Here is a 17,209-nt window from a genome sequence, read left to right on the forward strand (position 1 = left end):
AAATCCTACAGATGGCGCGGCCGATCGCGTTTAAGCGCGAGTAGACCGAGTACTAAAAAAAAAGCATGTTTCGTTTATTTTTCTCCTTCAGCCGAAAGTTATTCAGACAATCTAAGCGTTATCGTTGAAATAAGATCGAGCGACCGGTGCATTGTTCGTTAAATATCAGATTAATCTATTTAAGATAAATGGTGACGACGCTGACGAAGGCATTTGGTGGCGAGGGTGAAAACTTGTAGATACATTAAACTCCGTACACGCATTTTGCCCATATCTCGACCTGGGGTACATGGAATATGGCGCTTTTTCCAAAACCTAAGGCGCCACCTACTGTTGATGTGTCAGGAATTCGTTTAGTTACGAGCGATGTGATTGGGTCTCAGTTTCGTTTCACGTGAATGTGTGGAATAAATATTTAAACCAAATGTGGGATAAATAAATCTAACGGCTGACTCGTGAACGGGAATATTAAATAAATAATATATTTTGAGAAATCGTGTGATATAAACGTTGGACTAACCCTGATTTATGAACAGATGCTTGGCAGAGTTGACATGGCGGCGTTTCGCTCAGCCAATTGAAACACCGCTCTCTTAATGGGTCGGTTATTGTAATTTCCCCTCACATTCGCGTCAGTGATTAATTCTGTGCTTCGTTTTGTCGTTATTGATAATAAATCCTCTCGTTTATTGTTGGACTACGTCGATTGTTAGCTCCATTTAAATCGCGGAAGGTGTAAGGGATATCACCGGTGGACGTTTATGATGGTAAATAGGTGTTTGGTCACGTGACTATAGCCGAAAAATGGCGCAAAGATCAGAGTACAAACATGGGATCCATTTCGTTGCAACGGTGTCATTTGTATTTGTTTACAAGCGCGCGTTTTCATAAACCACGTGTTAAGTAGGGTTGAAGTTAATTGACACTCGATAAAAGGTAAAAATGACGGGAAGAGGTACGAAGAGACGGGGGCGTCCCCCAAAGTCCGTGGTTATGGAGAGACCGAAAAAATTCCAATATCACCTTATGAAGAAGCCAAAATATCTGCAAAACAAGGGTTCCGAAACACCCAACTCCCAGCCAAGCACACCAACAGCGTCTCGGGCCTCATCTCCAGTTGAGAGTGAAGAGAGCAGGCGCAGTACGCGGAGCAGAAAGTCTCGAGGGCCAAGGGACAAGCATGCGAGGAAAGGCGGCCACTCCGGCTCCAGTGCCTACCAGCGACGTGGTTACAACCCAAACGTCGACTACCATGACTCGGAGTACCACTATGGCTCTGACTTTGGTGACGAGTCTAGTGACAAGACTGACATAGATGAAGAGCCTCTTCACAGTGACATCGAGTCCTCGGAAAGCCTGGAAGAGCCAGATCCATCCAGCGATAGTGATTTCTCACTATCCAGCTACAGCACGACTAGCGGCACACCTAGGAAAACTCTTCTAAGTCAGCAGGCTCAACGTGCTCCCAGTCCCGAGCCACTTTGGCTCCAAAACCGAGAGCTGCCGCCTCTTGATTTGCCAAAATCTTCCGATGACTTACTCGTCTCCAAGGAATTTGTACTCCCATCTTTGTCCATATACGAGGTTTTGAGACACTTCCGAACTCTGGTTCGTCTCTCCTCGTTTAGGTTTGAGGACTTTTGCGCTGCGCTTGTATGCGAAGATCAGACGAATCTTCTAGCCGAGATTCACATTATGCTTATTAAAGCGCTGCTCAGAGAGGAAGACTCTCAGCAGACCCACTTCGGTCCCTTGGATCAAAAGGATTCCGTCAATGTCAGCTTGTATTTTGTTGATCCTATGACTTGGCCCGAAGTACTGCGGTCATATGTAGAAAGTGATAAGTGCTTTGACGAAAACATTCTTCAGATACTTTCCTCTTGCGAATATCCCTTCACTTCCGTCAATGATCGCCTCAAAGTATTGCAGTTTTTAACAGACCAGTTTCTCATTACCAATCCTGTGCGTGAGGATTTGTTGCACGAAGGTACCACCTTCCTATTCTATTTGGAGTTCGTTTGAATACATACAAAAATCATATTTCCATCTCTGTTCACTAATGCAATAATTACCTTTTTTATATACAGGGAATGTTCACTATGACGATCATTGCCGTGTTTGCCATCGACTTGGGGATCTCCTGTGCTGCGAAACATGTCCTGCAGTATTCCATTTGGAATGCGTCGAGCCACCACTGGTCGATGTCCCTACTGAAGATTGGCAGTGCAGCATCTGCAAGGCACACAAAATTACCGGAGTAGTGGACTGTTTGCCGGATGTAGAGAAGAATGGTTTGCTATGCAGGCAGGAACATTTAGGATTTGATCGTCATGGGCGAAAATATTGGTTCCTAGGCAGGAGGGTTTTTGTGTAAGTTTACACAGTTCTGACTTGTTTCTATTCCTATCTTGTCCTCATTCCCCATAGATCGCATTCAACAAAACATGGATGGTGGTTGATTTCCTTGTAAACGATCAAGTTTTTGTACAGGGAAAGTGAAAATGGCGAGGTCTGGTACTATAGTACACCCCTCCAGTTCGAGGAACTGATGAATTGTTTGGATCGAAATGAAATGGAAGTGGCGCTCTTTCGTGAATTGTCAGATTATAAGGAAGAGATAGTACGTCAAATGGAACTCACTGAAAAAATAACAAACCAATGCAAGGGAAATAAAAAGTCGTACTTTGAGGTAGAAAATGGTAAGCAGTTGCAGATTCAAATTGAATCCTAGTGAAATCCATGCAGTTCCAGTGTTGATAACAATTTTTTCCTTGCAGCCAACATATTGAAAATGCAAAAAGAGAGGCAAGAAAAACTTAACAGAGAAGAGGAGGAGAGGAAAGAAAAGGAGAGACAAGATGCCGAGGAAATGGTTCGGAGAATGCATGAAGGTACAGATTCTTTAGAAGAACAATTAGCGGCTGTTTCTGGACAGAACACAGATAGAGGGGGCGGTGATGGCATAGACGTCGACAAGCAAAATCCTTCAGCACAAGTGGCAGAAACAGTGGAAGTGGGCGGTGGCGATACATCAGAGATGGTAACAACAGCGGCGGCAGCAGGGACCGAGACAGCCCCGAAGACTTCCAAGACGAGTACGTCTGTCTCCTCCTCTGAAGAAGTTGAAGAAGAAGTTTTAGAGGAGGAAGATGATTCTTCCAAGGTTGGAAAAGATGGTAAGTACAAGAGGGATGGTGAGATATCGATAGGTTTAAAAAAAGAAATGTCCAATCACACAGGCAAAAAGCATACAATTGTAACAAGATCAAAGACAGGCTCGCTACAGCCACGTACTTTCAATATGGATGATTTGAAAAGAAGGAGCACGACGATACTTTCTAAGGAAGAGCTTGACAAACTGGACAAATCTTTGAAAGATGAAGGTGATGGAACTCGAATAACACGTCAAAAGGCACATCAAATAGCATCAGGTACTCACCTGTTCAAACTCGGAATGGATAACGGGTTTAAATCATACGTCAACCAGTATAGCACAAACGCGATAGCGCTCAATAAACCTCAGCGTAATGAAGAACGCGATAAGAAGAGACATCTGTCACACAAATTCTCTCTAACGCAAGCTTCTGAGTTCAAATGGGTTGGGAGTTTGACGGGAACGCGAGCTCTTTTAGTGAGCACCCTGCGCCAAACTATCTTACAATTGGAAGGAAGTATCCAGGCACCATTTATGCATACTAACTGGCCTTTGCTTCGAAAACCGTGGACTACTGCGGTTGGAGCTTGCGTGAATCCCCGCGACTTTGCAAGAGCTCTGATAGTCCTTCAAGCCTGCATAAAATCCGTTGTGTTTGCCAGCGTCTGGCACGACCAGCTTGGTCACGTTAAGCTTCAACGAGTGACGGCGCTTGAAAGAGAAGAAAAAAAGCGGCAAGATAAGAAGGATAAGAAAGAAAAGGAAGACGAGGAGGAGCGGAACAGGCTTACCTACAATTTTGTCAAGTATACGCTGGGACTGAAACATCAAGTCTGGAAGCAGAAAGGTGAAGAGTACAGGGTTCACGGTCAATGGGGATGGCTCTGGCTGTCGGCAAGCCGTCGCTACAGGTCTGCGAATCTGAACAAAGCTGGCTTGCGAGCTGGCCCTCAAAAGATTATGGTGCAAATTAGGGATCAGGGAGGTATCAAGATTTTGGCTCTTGATCCGCCAACTTATGAATTCTTAATAAAAGAGTACTGTGAGCCCAAGGACCTCAAGGACTTAAAAGCCGAGCCTGAAGAAGCTACAGAGGTGAAACAAGAAATAAAGGAGGAACACCCAGTTGAAGCTGTGAAGAAAGAAAATGAATCTGAAGAAGTTAAAGCGGAAGAAAAACCAGATGTGAAAGAAAGATTGGATGGAAAATTCTTGCTGAACTCGAACCAAGAAAATAAACCACACATACCTTGTGAGTAGGCACTATTTTGGCATTATTTGTATTCTTGGATATCATATTATAATTTCTTATTATGTTTGACGTTACCTTCTATACATTTTGTGTTACTAATTTTTTTTGTATAAACAGAAAATTAACGCAGTTGATGTAATCTCCTATAGTTTTAGCTGGAATGAAAATCGAAAAAGTATTTCTACCGATACATCAGTTTGAAGAAATTGATGTAACCAAGGCATTAACTACACCTGGTCGTTTGCATTACCCAAAAATTGCCAAAAAAACTAGAATCGACGATTTCTTATCGAGGAGAACACACCTAAAACTCTTGGAAGAGAGAAAGTTATCCCAAACGGTACGTAAAGAATTATTATTGTACTATCTCGTTTTCCTTGCTCCGTTCCTGTTCGCAAATATTTTTAATGTATGATAAATAAATCACAGGAGAAGTCAAAGGAGGTAACCGCCCAAGCAACCGTTCCAAAAAACACCGAAGGTGATACGGAGGTGGACATTGAGAATAATGAAGAGAGCGATACAGATGCTGTCGACGGACCACTGCAGAATATATTGTCTGGAAAATTACCAACTAAAGCGATTTCTTCGTCTGCTAGAGACATGCTAACGGCGATTGGGAAACGGATCCAACTAGTCAGAATTCAGTATGCAAATATAATGCGCTCATCAAAGAATGGCAGCTGTTATTCTCGTTACTGCAACATGACCCCTCCTCCTGGAAAGGTGAATGCAGCAGCGGCACAGAGTCTCACCTCAACGTGCTATTCCCCAATGTGTTTGCAGAAAGCTAGGCTAAAACGAGATCTAATTACTTTACTAAAAAAAGCCAAGAGCTTAAGCAACAGTCAATCACTGCCAAGCCTAGCCCCGTTCAGTACATCCTCTGTCCAACAATCTAAAGCAAGCTTGAAACACGAAGCAACAGATGAGGCTAAAGATGCTATCAGAAGGGATTTGGAGTCTGCCGTTGCAATGGCTACGCACTGTGCCGAAGAAGTTCAGGCAACAAACGTAGTTGTTGATAACATGTCGGAAGCGTCTTCGCTCTCCGATAGCCCTTCAAAACCGGCTAAACGAATTAAATTAGAAGAAACGACCCCAGAAGATAGCATAAAAGTAAGTTGTCATTAAAGTAATGACTACAAATTGTAACAAATATATTAACTTCGATGAAAACTTTCAGGTTGAGGGCAATGGCTTTGAGGATGAAAATATAGTGACAACGATCAAAACAACTAGCAATGTTGTGACAACGACAACCGTTACTACGTCTCAACAAACAATAAAAACCGTGGACGGCGTTGTTCAGAGTTCACAGGAGAGTTTATCATCTCGAAATTCAGTCTCAGTTGCATCGGAGACAAAGACATGGTAGGAGAGGAAAATAAGGATATATTCTAGAATACTTTGGAGTGCACATTTAATAATATCCCAAATTCTGTAATTTTTTTCGCTAGCAATCTCAACAATATGGGGTTAAAAACAATATTTATCAACCGTCGAGGCAGAACTGTGCATCGGAGCGCCATAACAGCTAGGGAATTGACTGCGGATGGAACTGAGAGAGTATATTCTGCCACTTCGACAGAAGGGAAACTTTATCTGAAAAAAGTTTCAATTTCATTGGCGGACAGACGAAAGAAACGTACTCCAGTAAAATATCCACTTTGCTCAACATTTTCCACAAGAAATAAACACCGCAGTATCCTTGTATTGCCGCAGCACGAACTTCGTAAACTTTCGCGACTTGGCGGACGAACTCCTGTCCAAGGATTTCATCATATTGCTAAGGTATGTTCTATAGTCACATTATTTTAACAGTGGCTAAATAATAGTTATTGGTACACTGCATCCTGTAAATAATAAAAACCTATATCCAGTGACGTTTCACTGTTTCAGGCGAACATGGCTGTATGGCCATATCCCTGCCCAAGGCCGTTGTTCAAAACGTGTTGGCTTTACAGAACTGTTGGCCTAAAGTCATTGGCTGCAGCTGCAATACAGTTGAGAATTTTATGGGCCTGTTTACGCTGGGACGATATGTCTGCCAAACCTTTGTCAACGGATGGCAAGCATCAAGTCACAACTGACAACGAGATTATGTCCTTGGAGATCTTGAAGCATCGACATGTCGGCCAATTCATGGACAGAGTACAATATCTTCGAAGAAAAGTAGTGATACCTTTAGAGCTGCCAAAACAAGTTAGAGGTAAGTCAAATTGTAAAACAATTAGGTAGTTTTGCATAACATATGAAATTATTTGCAGATCAGGTTAATATTCCAAAAAAATTGGATAATGTTGTTTCATTTATTAAATAAAATTTCAGAGGTTACTTCAATCCGTAGCGGGTTGAGAAAAAGAAAACGTCCTGAATCACCGCAAAGTACGGAGCCTCAGGTGAACGAGGAGTGGGTGGACGAAGATAAACTTGAACTTTGGGAGATAAAGCAATATGGAGACAAGTGAGTACGCTTGCGATACAATTGCATAATACGGAAGTGAATGCTGGGTTGCGAGATGTCGAAATTACTTCAGACATTTAGCGCGCTATATCATAGGGATATTCGCTATTGGATGCGCCTGGGATTTGCTAACTCATGAACCTTGTCGTCACTGGTTTTTGTCAAATCTTCCCGTCCTCGCCTAACACCAACAAACACTAACCCCTCGCTTGGTATGTGTCTCTCCTTTAGGTTAGAGAAGGCTAATGCCCAGATTATTACTAGGAGTCGATCAGGAGTACCGCAATCTGTGGTTGCGGGTGGGAATAGGGGGTCGATTACAGGAGCCGTTGACCAGTTGGTCAGCGGCAAGGCAACGCCTGAAGAGATTAAAGAGAAAATGGAGCAACAGCTGCGTATTCAAAGGGCCGCTCACCAACAAAAGAGGGCCCTGGAAACTCTAAAGAGTCCAGCAAATGTCACAGGTTCCCCTAATCAGATCATCAAAGTTACGTCAAACTCCAATCCAGGTGAGGAAATATTTTTTTTTTTTTTTTTTCTACAACCATTCTCGTTTTTTTTATTTCGTGCAACTGTACCACGTAATTGGAATCTATATTTGTAATTCGATTTTTCATCCATTGAGTTTTTCCGTGTTGACAGATGGCACCGTCAAAATTGTTTCCAAAGTAGCAATACCTGCTAGTCCAAATACTAGTGTTGGAAAATCCCAGCTCACATCACTCTTGACCACGCCGTCTCAAAATAAAACTTTCCTTGGAACTAGGCGTATATACATGACCAAATGTGAGTATATTACACGTTTTCAAATTTTTATTCGAATTCATTGTAATATTAGAATTTAAACTCAATCATTCAATTTTATAGCTTCTGATGGCACGACTCGAGTTGTCTCAGGGCCCACCAGCATTCTCCCCAAGACTACCGTCACATCTCAAACCCCTCAGTCTCAGCCACAACAGCAACAGTCATTAATAAAAGTAACGAATCAGGGAACTGTTCAGATCAATCATACAAATCAAGTTTCAGCAGGTACTTGGAATCGTAATTATTAATTACAAACAAATTCTGCGGAAAAATTAGAAATTCCTCTAATTGCGTCAATGTCTATTCTGCAGCCTCCAACACCCCCGTTCAGCACGTACAGCAGCGGGTCCAGATCCTTCGAGGGCCGGATGGTAAACTCCAGGTTCGAGGGTTGATGCCTGGTCAACAACTTGTACAAATGCCTGACGGAAAACTCCATGTTCTAAACACTGGTCAAGCTATAGCTGCCACACCTACACAAACGCCTGCAACCACAAGTTCGGCAAGCACAACCACACCACAGGTGCCCATATTTCAAATTCATTTCAATTCACAACATATCGTGTATGAAGTACATTGTGTAGCATTCAGAAATTTACTTTTTCCTTCTAATACCAACTTGCTTCAGCAGTTATTGTAATTCATGAAATTTACAGAGCGTCACTAAGTCTGCGAGCAATACAAGCTCTGTCAAACCAGCTACACCTGTTACAACATCTGCTACCAAAGCCAGTCCCACAAAAACTCCAACCAGTCAAACCCAAAAAATTCAAGCGCAGCAACCAGCCACCCCACAACCACAGGTAAGTCAATTTACCCCATACAGACAAATAATATTCGGTAATCCAATCATTTAGATCCTTATAAATCTCATGATTTACCGAACATAATATACGATTTATACTTGTAACAATATGAAAATCGTAACTATAGGTATTGACCCCGGGTGGGCAAGTTATCAATACAAATCAAATCGTGGTGAATAATGCAGCCCTTGCCCAGCAGCTCGCGTCCGGCAAAGCTCAGTTGGCAACGATCGGAGGACACCAAGTTGTTATACGTAGTACACCGACTGGTAATCAGATTGTTCATCTGAATTCAACTAGCAGTGCTGTTGTGAAAAATGCTGTTTCACCTACAAAACCTCAACAAGGTTAGACATTTGATATCCAGTTCAAGATTTCATTTCATATTACTTTATACTAAATATCAAATTTATTGACCGTGTATTTTGGTACAAAGATTTTCAAGTCTGTAATAATAACTGTGCAGCAGCAGCGGCTCAGCAGAATCAGCCTGCAACTCCGTCGACGCAAGCTACAGAACTAGCTACTACAAATACGGTGACCAGTGCTCAGACAGCGACAACGACCACCACACCAGCTGCTGCAAATCCTCCTGCTCCAGGTTCAACTCCAGCTCCTGGCAGTGTAGAAGCTTCTCTGTTAGCAGGGCAGCCACCTGGTACCGTTATAAAGTGTGTCACAGCTCAGGTGATTCAAACATCTCAAGGTCCCCGAATAGTTTTGCAAGGACTCCAAGGAGCCGACTTCACTCCACAGCAACTCGCCATGGTTCAACAACAAGTCAAGCAACAACTGCTCAAAGGTCTGTACTTTAGTGAGTTCAGGTTCAGAAGTAGATTGCGGATCTGATCAAGTTTAACTTATTCCAATGAAATATTTCTGAAAATCTTTTTCACATTTCAGCACAAGCAACTACCGGCAAGCAAGGCGTGCTAGGACCAACGAAGATATACCTAGCAGTTCAACCAGCTCCAGGAACACAAACGGCAGTTGCTTCTCGCACGCCAACAACATCTGCTCACACTCAACAAACACAGCAACCGGTAGCTTCACCTCCACACACGACTCCTTCGGCAGCTGGTATTTATCACGCTTCTTTCCCTTTCTCCTTACGAACGGTCTGGTTTTTGTAAATTATCACAAATTTATGTGAATCGGAAAAATATTCTTCGATTTTGCAGCACCGCAAACTGAGTCAGCTACAACCCCAGCTCCATCTCAGACTGCAGCCCCAGGTTCTCCGATAAAGCCCAAAGTCGTAGTGCAGCAGGTCGGACGTCCAACTACCGGAAGCGAAGCTGAACCCCAACGTGCAGCTCTGGCGAATGGGCAGCAGCCTTCACAGCCTTCCCAAGAGCCTAATCAAACATCGTCACCTAACAAATTTGTCCTCACTCCGGATTACATACAGCAAAGTAAATATATGATTTTTTTTCTAAACTCCAGTCAACATCTTTCACCTCCGTTAATACAAGTTGCGAACGAAGGAATCAAGTTTTGTCACACAGATCGGTGCAGAAGCAAATTGAGAATGAAACATTGATACAATTTTTTTTACAGCAATAAAAAATGCACTAAAGCAGGAAAATCTTAATCCTGAAATAGAAGAGAAACTTCTACAACTGCAGCGGTATCAAGAGAAGCAAATGAAGGGTGGCGTCGAGAGCTCCATAACCTGCAACCAAATCCACGGCACCCCAACTGCAACTACAACGCGAGCTCCGTCCCGGAAGAGACCTGCGCCGCCCCACGTTCCGCCACTTGCCTCACCTACTACTCCTAATGTGACGACAAATGATAAGGATAACGAATGGAGCGAAACACCGAAGAAAAGACCAGCCCCACGACAAGAACCTCGAGATATAACGAAGTAAGTTTGTTGCAATTCAAATTGAACATATTACATACCAATTTTGTAACAATAGTAAAACGACTAACGCCACCCAATGTCTTTCAATGTCACAGAACACCCAAGACGGAGGTTGTAGAGAATACCGAGGCTACTCCAAAGAATCGTGCTGGGAAACTAAGGGATTCTCAAGAACAGAGGAGAAAGCAGCAAGTTCATTCTCGAATGCAAGTGTTGTTGTTCCGGCACAAGGAACTCCTAAAAAAAGACATATTGAAAAAACGAGCTTTGCTCGAGAAGGAATTGCAAATCGATATTCAGGTATGGCAAATGATGCAAAAATTATACCAGGAAAATTTATACCTGGTTGCCATTTTAGGTTACTATGCAAAATCAAACTCTTATTGAAAATAAAAGTACCAAGGAGTCGAATTTATTTCAGAAGGATCTTTCCGCTGAACTAGCTACAAGAACTAAGGCAGAAAGGCACAAACAGGACGAAGTCAAGGTCGGAAGTGCTAAGCGTAAATCGAACGCTCAGGCAGCGCAACATGTCAGCCCACCAAATCGTGGGGGCAGGCCTAAGAAGCACAGAGTCCAAGGAAACAGCACAACACCGCCTGGTGCTTCAACGGCAACCACCGCGGGGGGACGTATCAAAAAAGAGAAGCTCTACTGCCTGTGTAGAACGCCTTACGACGAAACGAAGTAAGTATTCGTATTTGTCGAGAATTTCTCGAAAGTGAATACTAAAATCAAATGGGAATCCTATTTCTATGAACTCTCATGTACCGCCACCATTGAACCGATTTATTGATTACTAATTATATTGATTACTACATGCCGTATCGATCACTAGTCACCGAGCAGATGAACAATTTTTTAATTTGTCTTCTACCCAACAGATTTTACGTAGGTTGCGATCTCTGTAACAATTGGTTCCATGGAGACTGCGTGGGAATTACAGAAGAAATGAGCAAATCACTGTCTGAGTTTGTATGCACCGAGTGTCGGCATGCGAGAGATACGCAAGAGCTGTACTGTCTTTGCAAACAACCATATGATGAATCTCAGTGAGGGTCTTCTTACAATTATACATTCTTTTCCACGTAACACTTAAAAATTAATTGTTTGAAGATGATAACACACTCGCTTTTTATTTTCCAAAGGTTTTATATTTGCTGTGACAAATGCCAGGACTGGTTCCATGGTCGTTGCGTAGGTATTCTTCAATCCGAAGCTGATAACATTGATGAATACGTCTGCCCAAATTGCCAGCGAAACTCCTCGGTTAACTTTGCTAATATGAAAAATCTTAACGGAAAGGATCTTGACCTTTTAAAGAAGTTAATAAAACAGATACAGGTATGAAACAAAAATTGGGGATACTTTAACCGACGAAGACTCTGGCAATTAATCTGGCAATTGTCTTTGATTATATAATTACAGGCACACAAGAGTGCCTGGCCTTTTATGGAGCCTGTAGATCCCAACGAGGCGCCAGATTACTACAAAGTTATAAAAGAACCTATGGGTGAGTATCTTAATTGACGTGTTATTATCAAGACTTCTCAAGCTTCTGAAATATCTTCTGCAGTAAATATTACAATCGCTGTGATGATTTCAGATTTGCAAACTATCGAATTGAGGATAAATGACAGATCATACAAAAAACTTAGCGAGTTTATCGGAGACATGACCAAGATATTTGATAACTGTCGTTACTACAACCCTAAGGAGTCTCCGTTCTTCAAGTGTGCTGAGTCTTTGGAAACTTACTTTGTGCACAAAATTAAAAGTCTAAGAGAAAAGTTCTCCGAAGGCAAATGATCAATCAAAACTGAATAGTAACTAAATGAGTGAAAGTACATGCCATCGGCACTTTTATTTGCAAAAGTGCAGTGTTATTGAATTGACTTGTGCCAGTGACAAGAAAAAAGCATGAAGTAACAGAAACTCAAGTTAATCGTAAGTTATAATTAGCCCATACAAATAAACCTACTATTTATTAGAGTTGTGCGAAAATTCACTTCACATGAGTTTTTGATTATAGTACTACTCTGAATAATTGAGAACCCACCATGCTTAGTATGAGAAAGTCATGGGTGACTCGGCAAAATGGATAAATCATTCGACGCTAATAAAAAGATTTCTTATATCTTTTTATAACTCTCTTTATTTTTTTCTCCGTCGTTTCGCATATTTCTCATTACAGTGATTATTTCGCATATCTCTATTATTTATATACTATACATATTATACATGGATTCAGTCATGTATCGTTCAATACGCAAGTCAAACAATAATTAGAAGTTTACCCCCGCGGAGTTGTCAAATGAAAAGCATCGAGTTTGTAGTAATTATACCGTTAAATGGAACTATTTGTCAGACGCAGTTCCATCCAAAATCTTGCGCATCCAGATGTGTGTGACGCTATATATTTTGATCCGCCCATCTCTCTTTATTGCATTATCGTCCGACAACATGTTGCGTACAACATAGGTCTAAGATTATTAGGACGCGCATAATAAATTGTACAAATTTGTTTATTGTGCTCACAAGTAATTATTACATTACTTACGTTGTTTTAATCACATAAATTTTCTATATATGAAAGAAATTGTTTATAAACGAGACATATGATGTTAGATTGTAAGAATAAGCAGGTGATTTAAACTGCTACTCTTGTACATACATAAACATAGGCAGTGTCTAGGAATGCGATTGATGAACTTTGGTAACAGTTTATAATAATCAATTGTGTGCGATGTCAGATATGGAAAGGCTCTAGTTTTCAACTAAATTGTTTATATTTTAACTATTAAAGTATTATTAAGCAATTATTGCTAATTATTATAACTCTTAACGTAACAGTTGCGTTCATTTTTACATCCATAAGTAATGAATCTGGAAGTATAAGACAACATTCAACTTTCACAGTTTATACAATTAAAGCTACTACACAACTCACATATTTGACATCAGAAATAGCAAACCCAGTAGGCTGATGGTTACTAAATTACAGGTAACAAATTCTTATTTATGCATGAGTATGCATGTGTGTGTGTGTACATACGCGCACACACCTACCTACACATACGTACGCCTAAATAATAATTTGCTTTACTGTATATATAGTAACACTGTAACATGTACGTATATGTATACGTATATCGTACAATGAAGCAAGGCATGCATCCTCAATCTTTTGGTTCAATTAAGAAACGAATGAATATAATAATTAAAGACTCTGGCTGATACGATCGTTTAGTAATAACAAGTTATCATTGAAGTTGCACTCTGCACAATTACATTGAACAGTTTTGCTGGTTTTTTTTTTTTATCGGTACAAAATTTTTTTTACCTTCATGCCGCCTTTTTACTCGAACGTAACTATATACGCGTAGTTCTATTTACCTCAAGTTACAGCATCTGGCTTGATCACGTGTATTTTTTTTCCCCCCCACTGTTTTTTTCGGTTACTACAGTTATATCGTCATAGTAAATTGAGTTCGATTTTCTTGTTCGTTCACTCCTGGAATGGTGACTGATAGGAATTCTGGAAATACGGACGTTACAATCGACATGATATCGTATTGGGTATCTATAACTCGTCATTGGCTGTCTAATGATTATCATTTACTGTAGCGAGAAAAAGAATATTGAGAGAACGTTGCTGCTTAAATGTAATAAATTGCAAAGCATAATGTAACTGATCCATACTAAAATGGGAAATATCATCAAGGAAATAGATTAAAGTGATTATCATGAACGGAGAGGTGAACCTGGTAACCAACTCTTGACGGGCGCCTTTTATTCCCAGTTTATTACGATTAATCATATAAGATTGTTTATTTTCTTTTAAATAAAAAAGCAACAAAGTGTGATTACATAATTATATATATATTCATCTGAAACCCTAAATACTATATAGTTGATAATAAATATATTTGTACTAATTTTAATCATAAACTTTGTTGTTTTTATTGCACTACTACAATATAAATTAGAAAGAATTAAAATAAATATTATTATACTTTGCTCTTTTTTGATTTGCCAGAGTAATGGTAGTGGTCGAGAATTCATTCAACGCGTTCTGGAAATAACAAATCTTTGAAACATCTGTTGAAAGACTCTTTATTTTTCTAATTCACGTTATCCAATTTTTAATTGTAAATAAGTCCATACTTTGTCGTTCCACTGGATACGTTATTAAATTTTCGACCTTTACCTTGACAGCTGGATTTAGTAAGGTAACAAAGGTGTTACGAAAAGAATAATCAGGTTTATTACAAGTTGAATGTAATTCATTGTTAAGTTGTATGTTCTGAGGAAATTTGAAATCACAGTCGTTGAAATTGATGATTCAAAATATTTTACCGCTTCTTCATATCACCGAATAATGAGGTCAAATGCTGTTCATAAAATGTTCATTTTTCAAGTGAAACCCAGAATTATTAACTAGTAATTCATTCGTCTAATCGGAGCGTGATAAGAATTGACGATACTCACGCTTAGAGTCAATAAAATGTAAAATACTGAAAATTAGTGAAAACCAAAATTAAATACAATACAATGCGACGGTCATCATCAGGTAACGAATGATTTGACGGGAGAATTTTGTACTCTCACTTATTCAAATAAACATAATGAACGCTAGAAAAATAACTACTACAGTGACCGAACATCATTTGTACCAAACGAATAACTATACATATAGATTTATGATTATAATATTGTGATTTAGGCATGAAGGGACAATTGCATACATCCGAACAGGATCGAGATTTTTTTTTCGATTTTTGTTTACTGTTTATGAGGAACAATGCATACATCAAAAGAAAAATAATGATAATAGGAAACGATTTTCTTTGGAATATACGACATCATTGGTCAAAAAGAAGTTGGAATGTAACTTTCCTGCTCAAGTTTCGACAACACACAATAATTTCGGTTCTTGAAGGTAGTTTCACTAGAAGAAAAGTAGAAGTACCAAAATTTGACATATAATTCCGCGTTGACCACGAGTCCGTTTAGTTGAAGGTCTAGTTTAACCCGTGCGTTCGGCAGCCGCTCGTCGGAACTATTTTTTTTCATTTATTAATTTGTTCATTTATTTATTCATCAACTTTACGGGCATTAAGTCTCCATTGCATAGAAAGTATAGATTAGCTTTGATAAGCAAGCCCGTACCTTCCGGAATGTAGAAGTAAAGCATCAATTGAGAATTGTTTATTTCTAGATTTTGAAATTTCTATGAGTGATTCTCTTTTCGTACTTCAAGACCTTGAAATAAAAATTATTTTTCATTTTTTTTATCCAAAACCAAATTAGAATTTGTTTTCATTCCCTTCATTCGAAACATTGAGTAAAGAATCAGTTCTTCATTTTGATAATTAGAAAAATTTTATTTCATTAATATCTTGAATTAGGAATTTTTTTGTTGTAAATTTTGATTTTACTCGCGTAACTCAAAATAAACGCTGTTAATACTAATATTTAGTTTGAAACTTAAAAATAGCCCGACACTCTTATGTTGTCTTACGTAGCTGTGTGAGATATGTGCAGGCAGCGGGTTGCAAGACGGTGCGTTTGTCGGCACAACCTGTACGTTGTCTGTTGTCGCAGCGACTGTAGACTACGCGCATCTATTCTTGTCGTAAAATTAGGTCAATATAGCGCAATAAAGAATTAATTCTAGCATTATTTAAGCCACAAATTTTTTCCGTTTAGTATCGATTTAATGGACTCTAAATAGGACATCGTAGAATCAACAGCTGCGAAGATATGATGAAATTTTCTTTTTTGTTCAGTTGAACCCTTTTAGGAGTTAATTGTAGCAACTCGGGACCACGTACAACCATTTACTCTCGTCAAGTATACTTCGGAATAACGTCTGAATACATTGATTTCAGCTTTCTTCAAAATCGGTAAAAATCCTGCTTGAAATGGCAAGAAGCGAGGCACGGGTATCATTACGATTCTTGGAGGTGAAAAACTTCATGCTGAAAACGTGACAATATCTTTTTTTCGAATTCGACCAAACAATACTATTTTTAACAGTCTTTACCCCACAAGGCTTTGAATTTATTAAAAATACTATGTGCTCGATATCTTAATAGTTGAGATAACATTTGCTACCACAAATGTCAGGTAAATTATTATGGTCAATATCCCAACAGAAAAATACAATGTAACGAATCCTGCTGACAAAATTCGATACGGAAATTTCGATTCGTATCATAAAATCTTAATATAAGATATGGTATAAGTATGTATACCTATTACCTACGTAATTGCAATTCATTCAATTCTGAGAACGATTCACAATTTTTTACTTATCATTTGCAATTTATGACAGCTTGATCAACAACTTATCGACGTATCCTTAATCGGTGTTAATTTTTTTCCTTGAGTTTCCATCAGTTTTTCGTATGTCTCGTTGAATTCTATCGAACCTTTGTAACCAGAGATATGCATCGCGTGGTACGCCTAATACGCTTCAGAACGGCAACTGACAACGCGTTACTACATGCGCGACAGCCTGTAAGGTTGAGTCAAGTCGGCCACTCGAAATACAAGTGCACCTGCTCTAAGCCAATCCACCTAAAAGGATTAGCACTTGCTTCGTACCTGCTATCGCACGCGCTTCTCAATGATGCACCTGCCTAGTCGCATACAAATTACACAAATGCGCTGTGCCCAATCAACACCTCCCAGATAATTCTTAATTTATTTCTTTATTTCTTAGTATAGGTCTCGGGACAGAGTCACCGTTATATAGTTTTTGGTTTTCACGTAAGCCCGTCGTTCGAGCATAATGAATAAAATTGTTTGTTCTCCGTCTACCACCCTATTCTGTATTAAGCATTAA

The 17,209-nt window shown here is 39.7% G+C and overlaps 1 protein-coding gene and 1 long non-coding RNA gene across 7 annotated transcripts; one reads left to right on the plus strand and one right to left on the minus strand.

Annotated features, from left to right (window-relative positions):
• Positions 1-79: 79 nt before the first annotated feature.
• LOC124183970 (nucleosome-remodeling factor subunit NURF301) lies at positions 80-15,003 on the plus strand. 6 transcript variants are annotated; one of them, XM_046573206.1, is made up of 27 exons: positions 80-1,987; positions 2,088-2,370; positions 2,491-2,699; positions 2,778-3,176; positions 3,240-4,406; positions 4,556-4,746; positions 4,836-5,525; positions 5,593-5,780; positions 5,867-6,200; positions 6,309-6,618; positions 6,738-6,873; positions 7,105-7,382; positions 7,516-7,659; positions 7,741-7,905; positions 7,992-8,203; positions 8,337-8,483; positions 8,614-8,833; positions 8,953-9,288; positions 9,390-9,566; positions 9,668-9,901; positions 10,047-10,356; positions 10,452-10,656; positions 10,781-11,043; positions 11,241-11,408; positions 11,505-11,700; positions 11,785-11,869; positions 11,963-15,003. In XM_046573206.1, the coding sequence occupies exons 1-27, from the start codon at positions 943-945 to the stop codon at positions 12,163-12,165; spliced, it is 8,295 nt and encodes a 2,764-aa protein (XP_046429162.1). In that variant the 5' UTR covers positions 80-942; the 3' UTR covers positions 12,166-15,003. The 6 variants fall into 6 exon arrangements, with proteins under 6 accessions (XP_046429162.1, XP_046429160.1, XP_046429161.1 ...); XM_046573204.1 differs by having other exon boundaries at positions 81-1,987; positions 10,778-11,043; XM_046573205.1 differs by having other exon boundaries at positions 81-1,987; positions 8,956-9,288; positions 10,778-11,043.
• LOC124183987 lies at positions 13,795-16,819 on the minus strand. The gene is made up of 2 exons (XR_006871107.1): positions 16,617-16,819; positions 13,795-16,340 (listed from the first exon to the last, which is right to left on the minus strand). It is a non-coding gene; the product is annotated as an uncharacterized LOC124183987 (long non-coding RNA).
• Between the last annotated feature and the right edge of the window lie 390 nt (positions 16,820-17,209).

Source organism: Neodiprion fabricii, chromosome 5, assembly GCF_021155785.1.
Source record: "Neodiprion fabricii isolate iyNeoFabr1 chromosome 5, iyNeoFabr1.1, whole genome shotgun sequence".
Taxonomy (NCBI): Eukaryota; Metazoa; Arthropoda; class Insecta; order Hymenoptera; family Diprionidae; genus Neodiprion; species Neodiprion fabricii.

Excerpts from the sequence above, each read along its gene's own strand:
- LOC124183970 (XM_046573204.1), top strand. The coding sequence starts at position 943 with ATGACGGGAAGAGGTACGAAGAGACGGGGGCGTCCCCCAAAGTCCGTG. Across the intron at positions 7,383-7,515 it reads TACGTCAAACTCCAATCCAG|ATGGCACCGTCAAAATTGTT; the intron begins GTGAGGAAATAT and ends CCGTGTTGACAG. Across the intron at positions 9,289-9,389 it reads CAAGCAACAACTGCTCAAAG|CACAAGCAACTACCGGCAAG; the intron begins GTCTGTACTTTA and ends TTCACATTTCAG.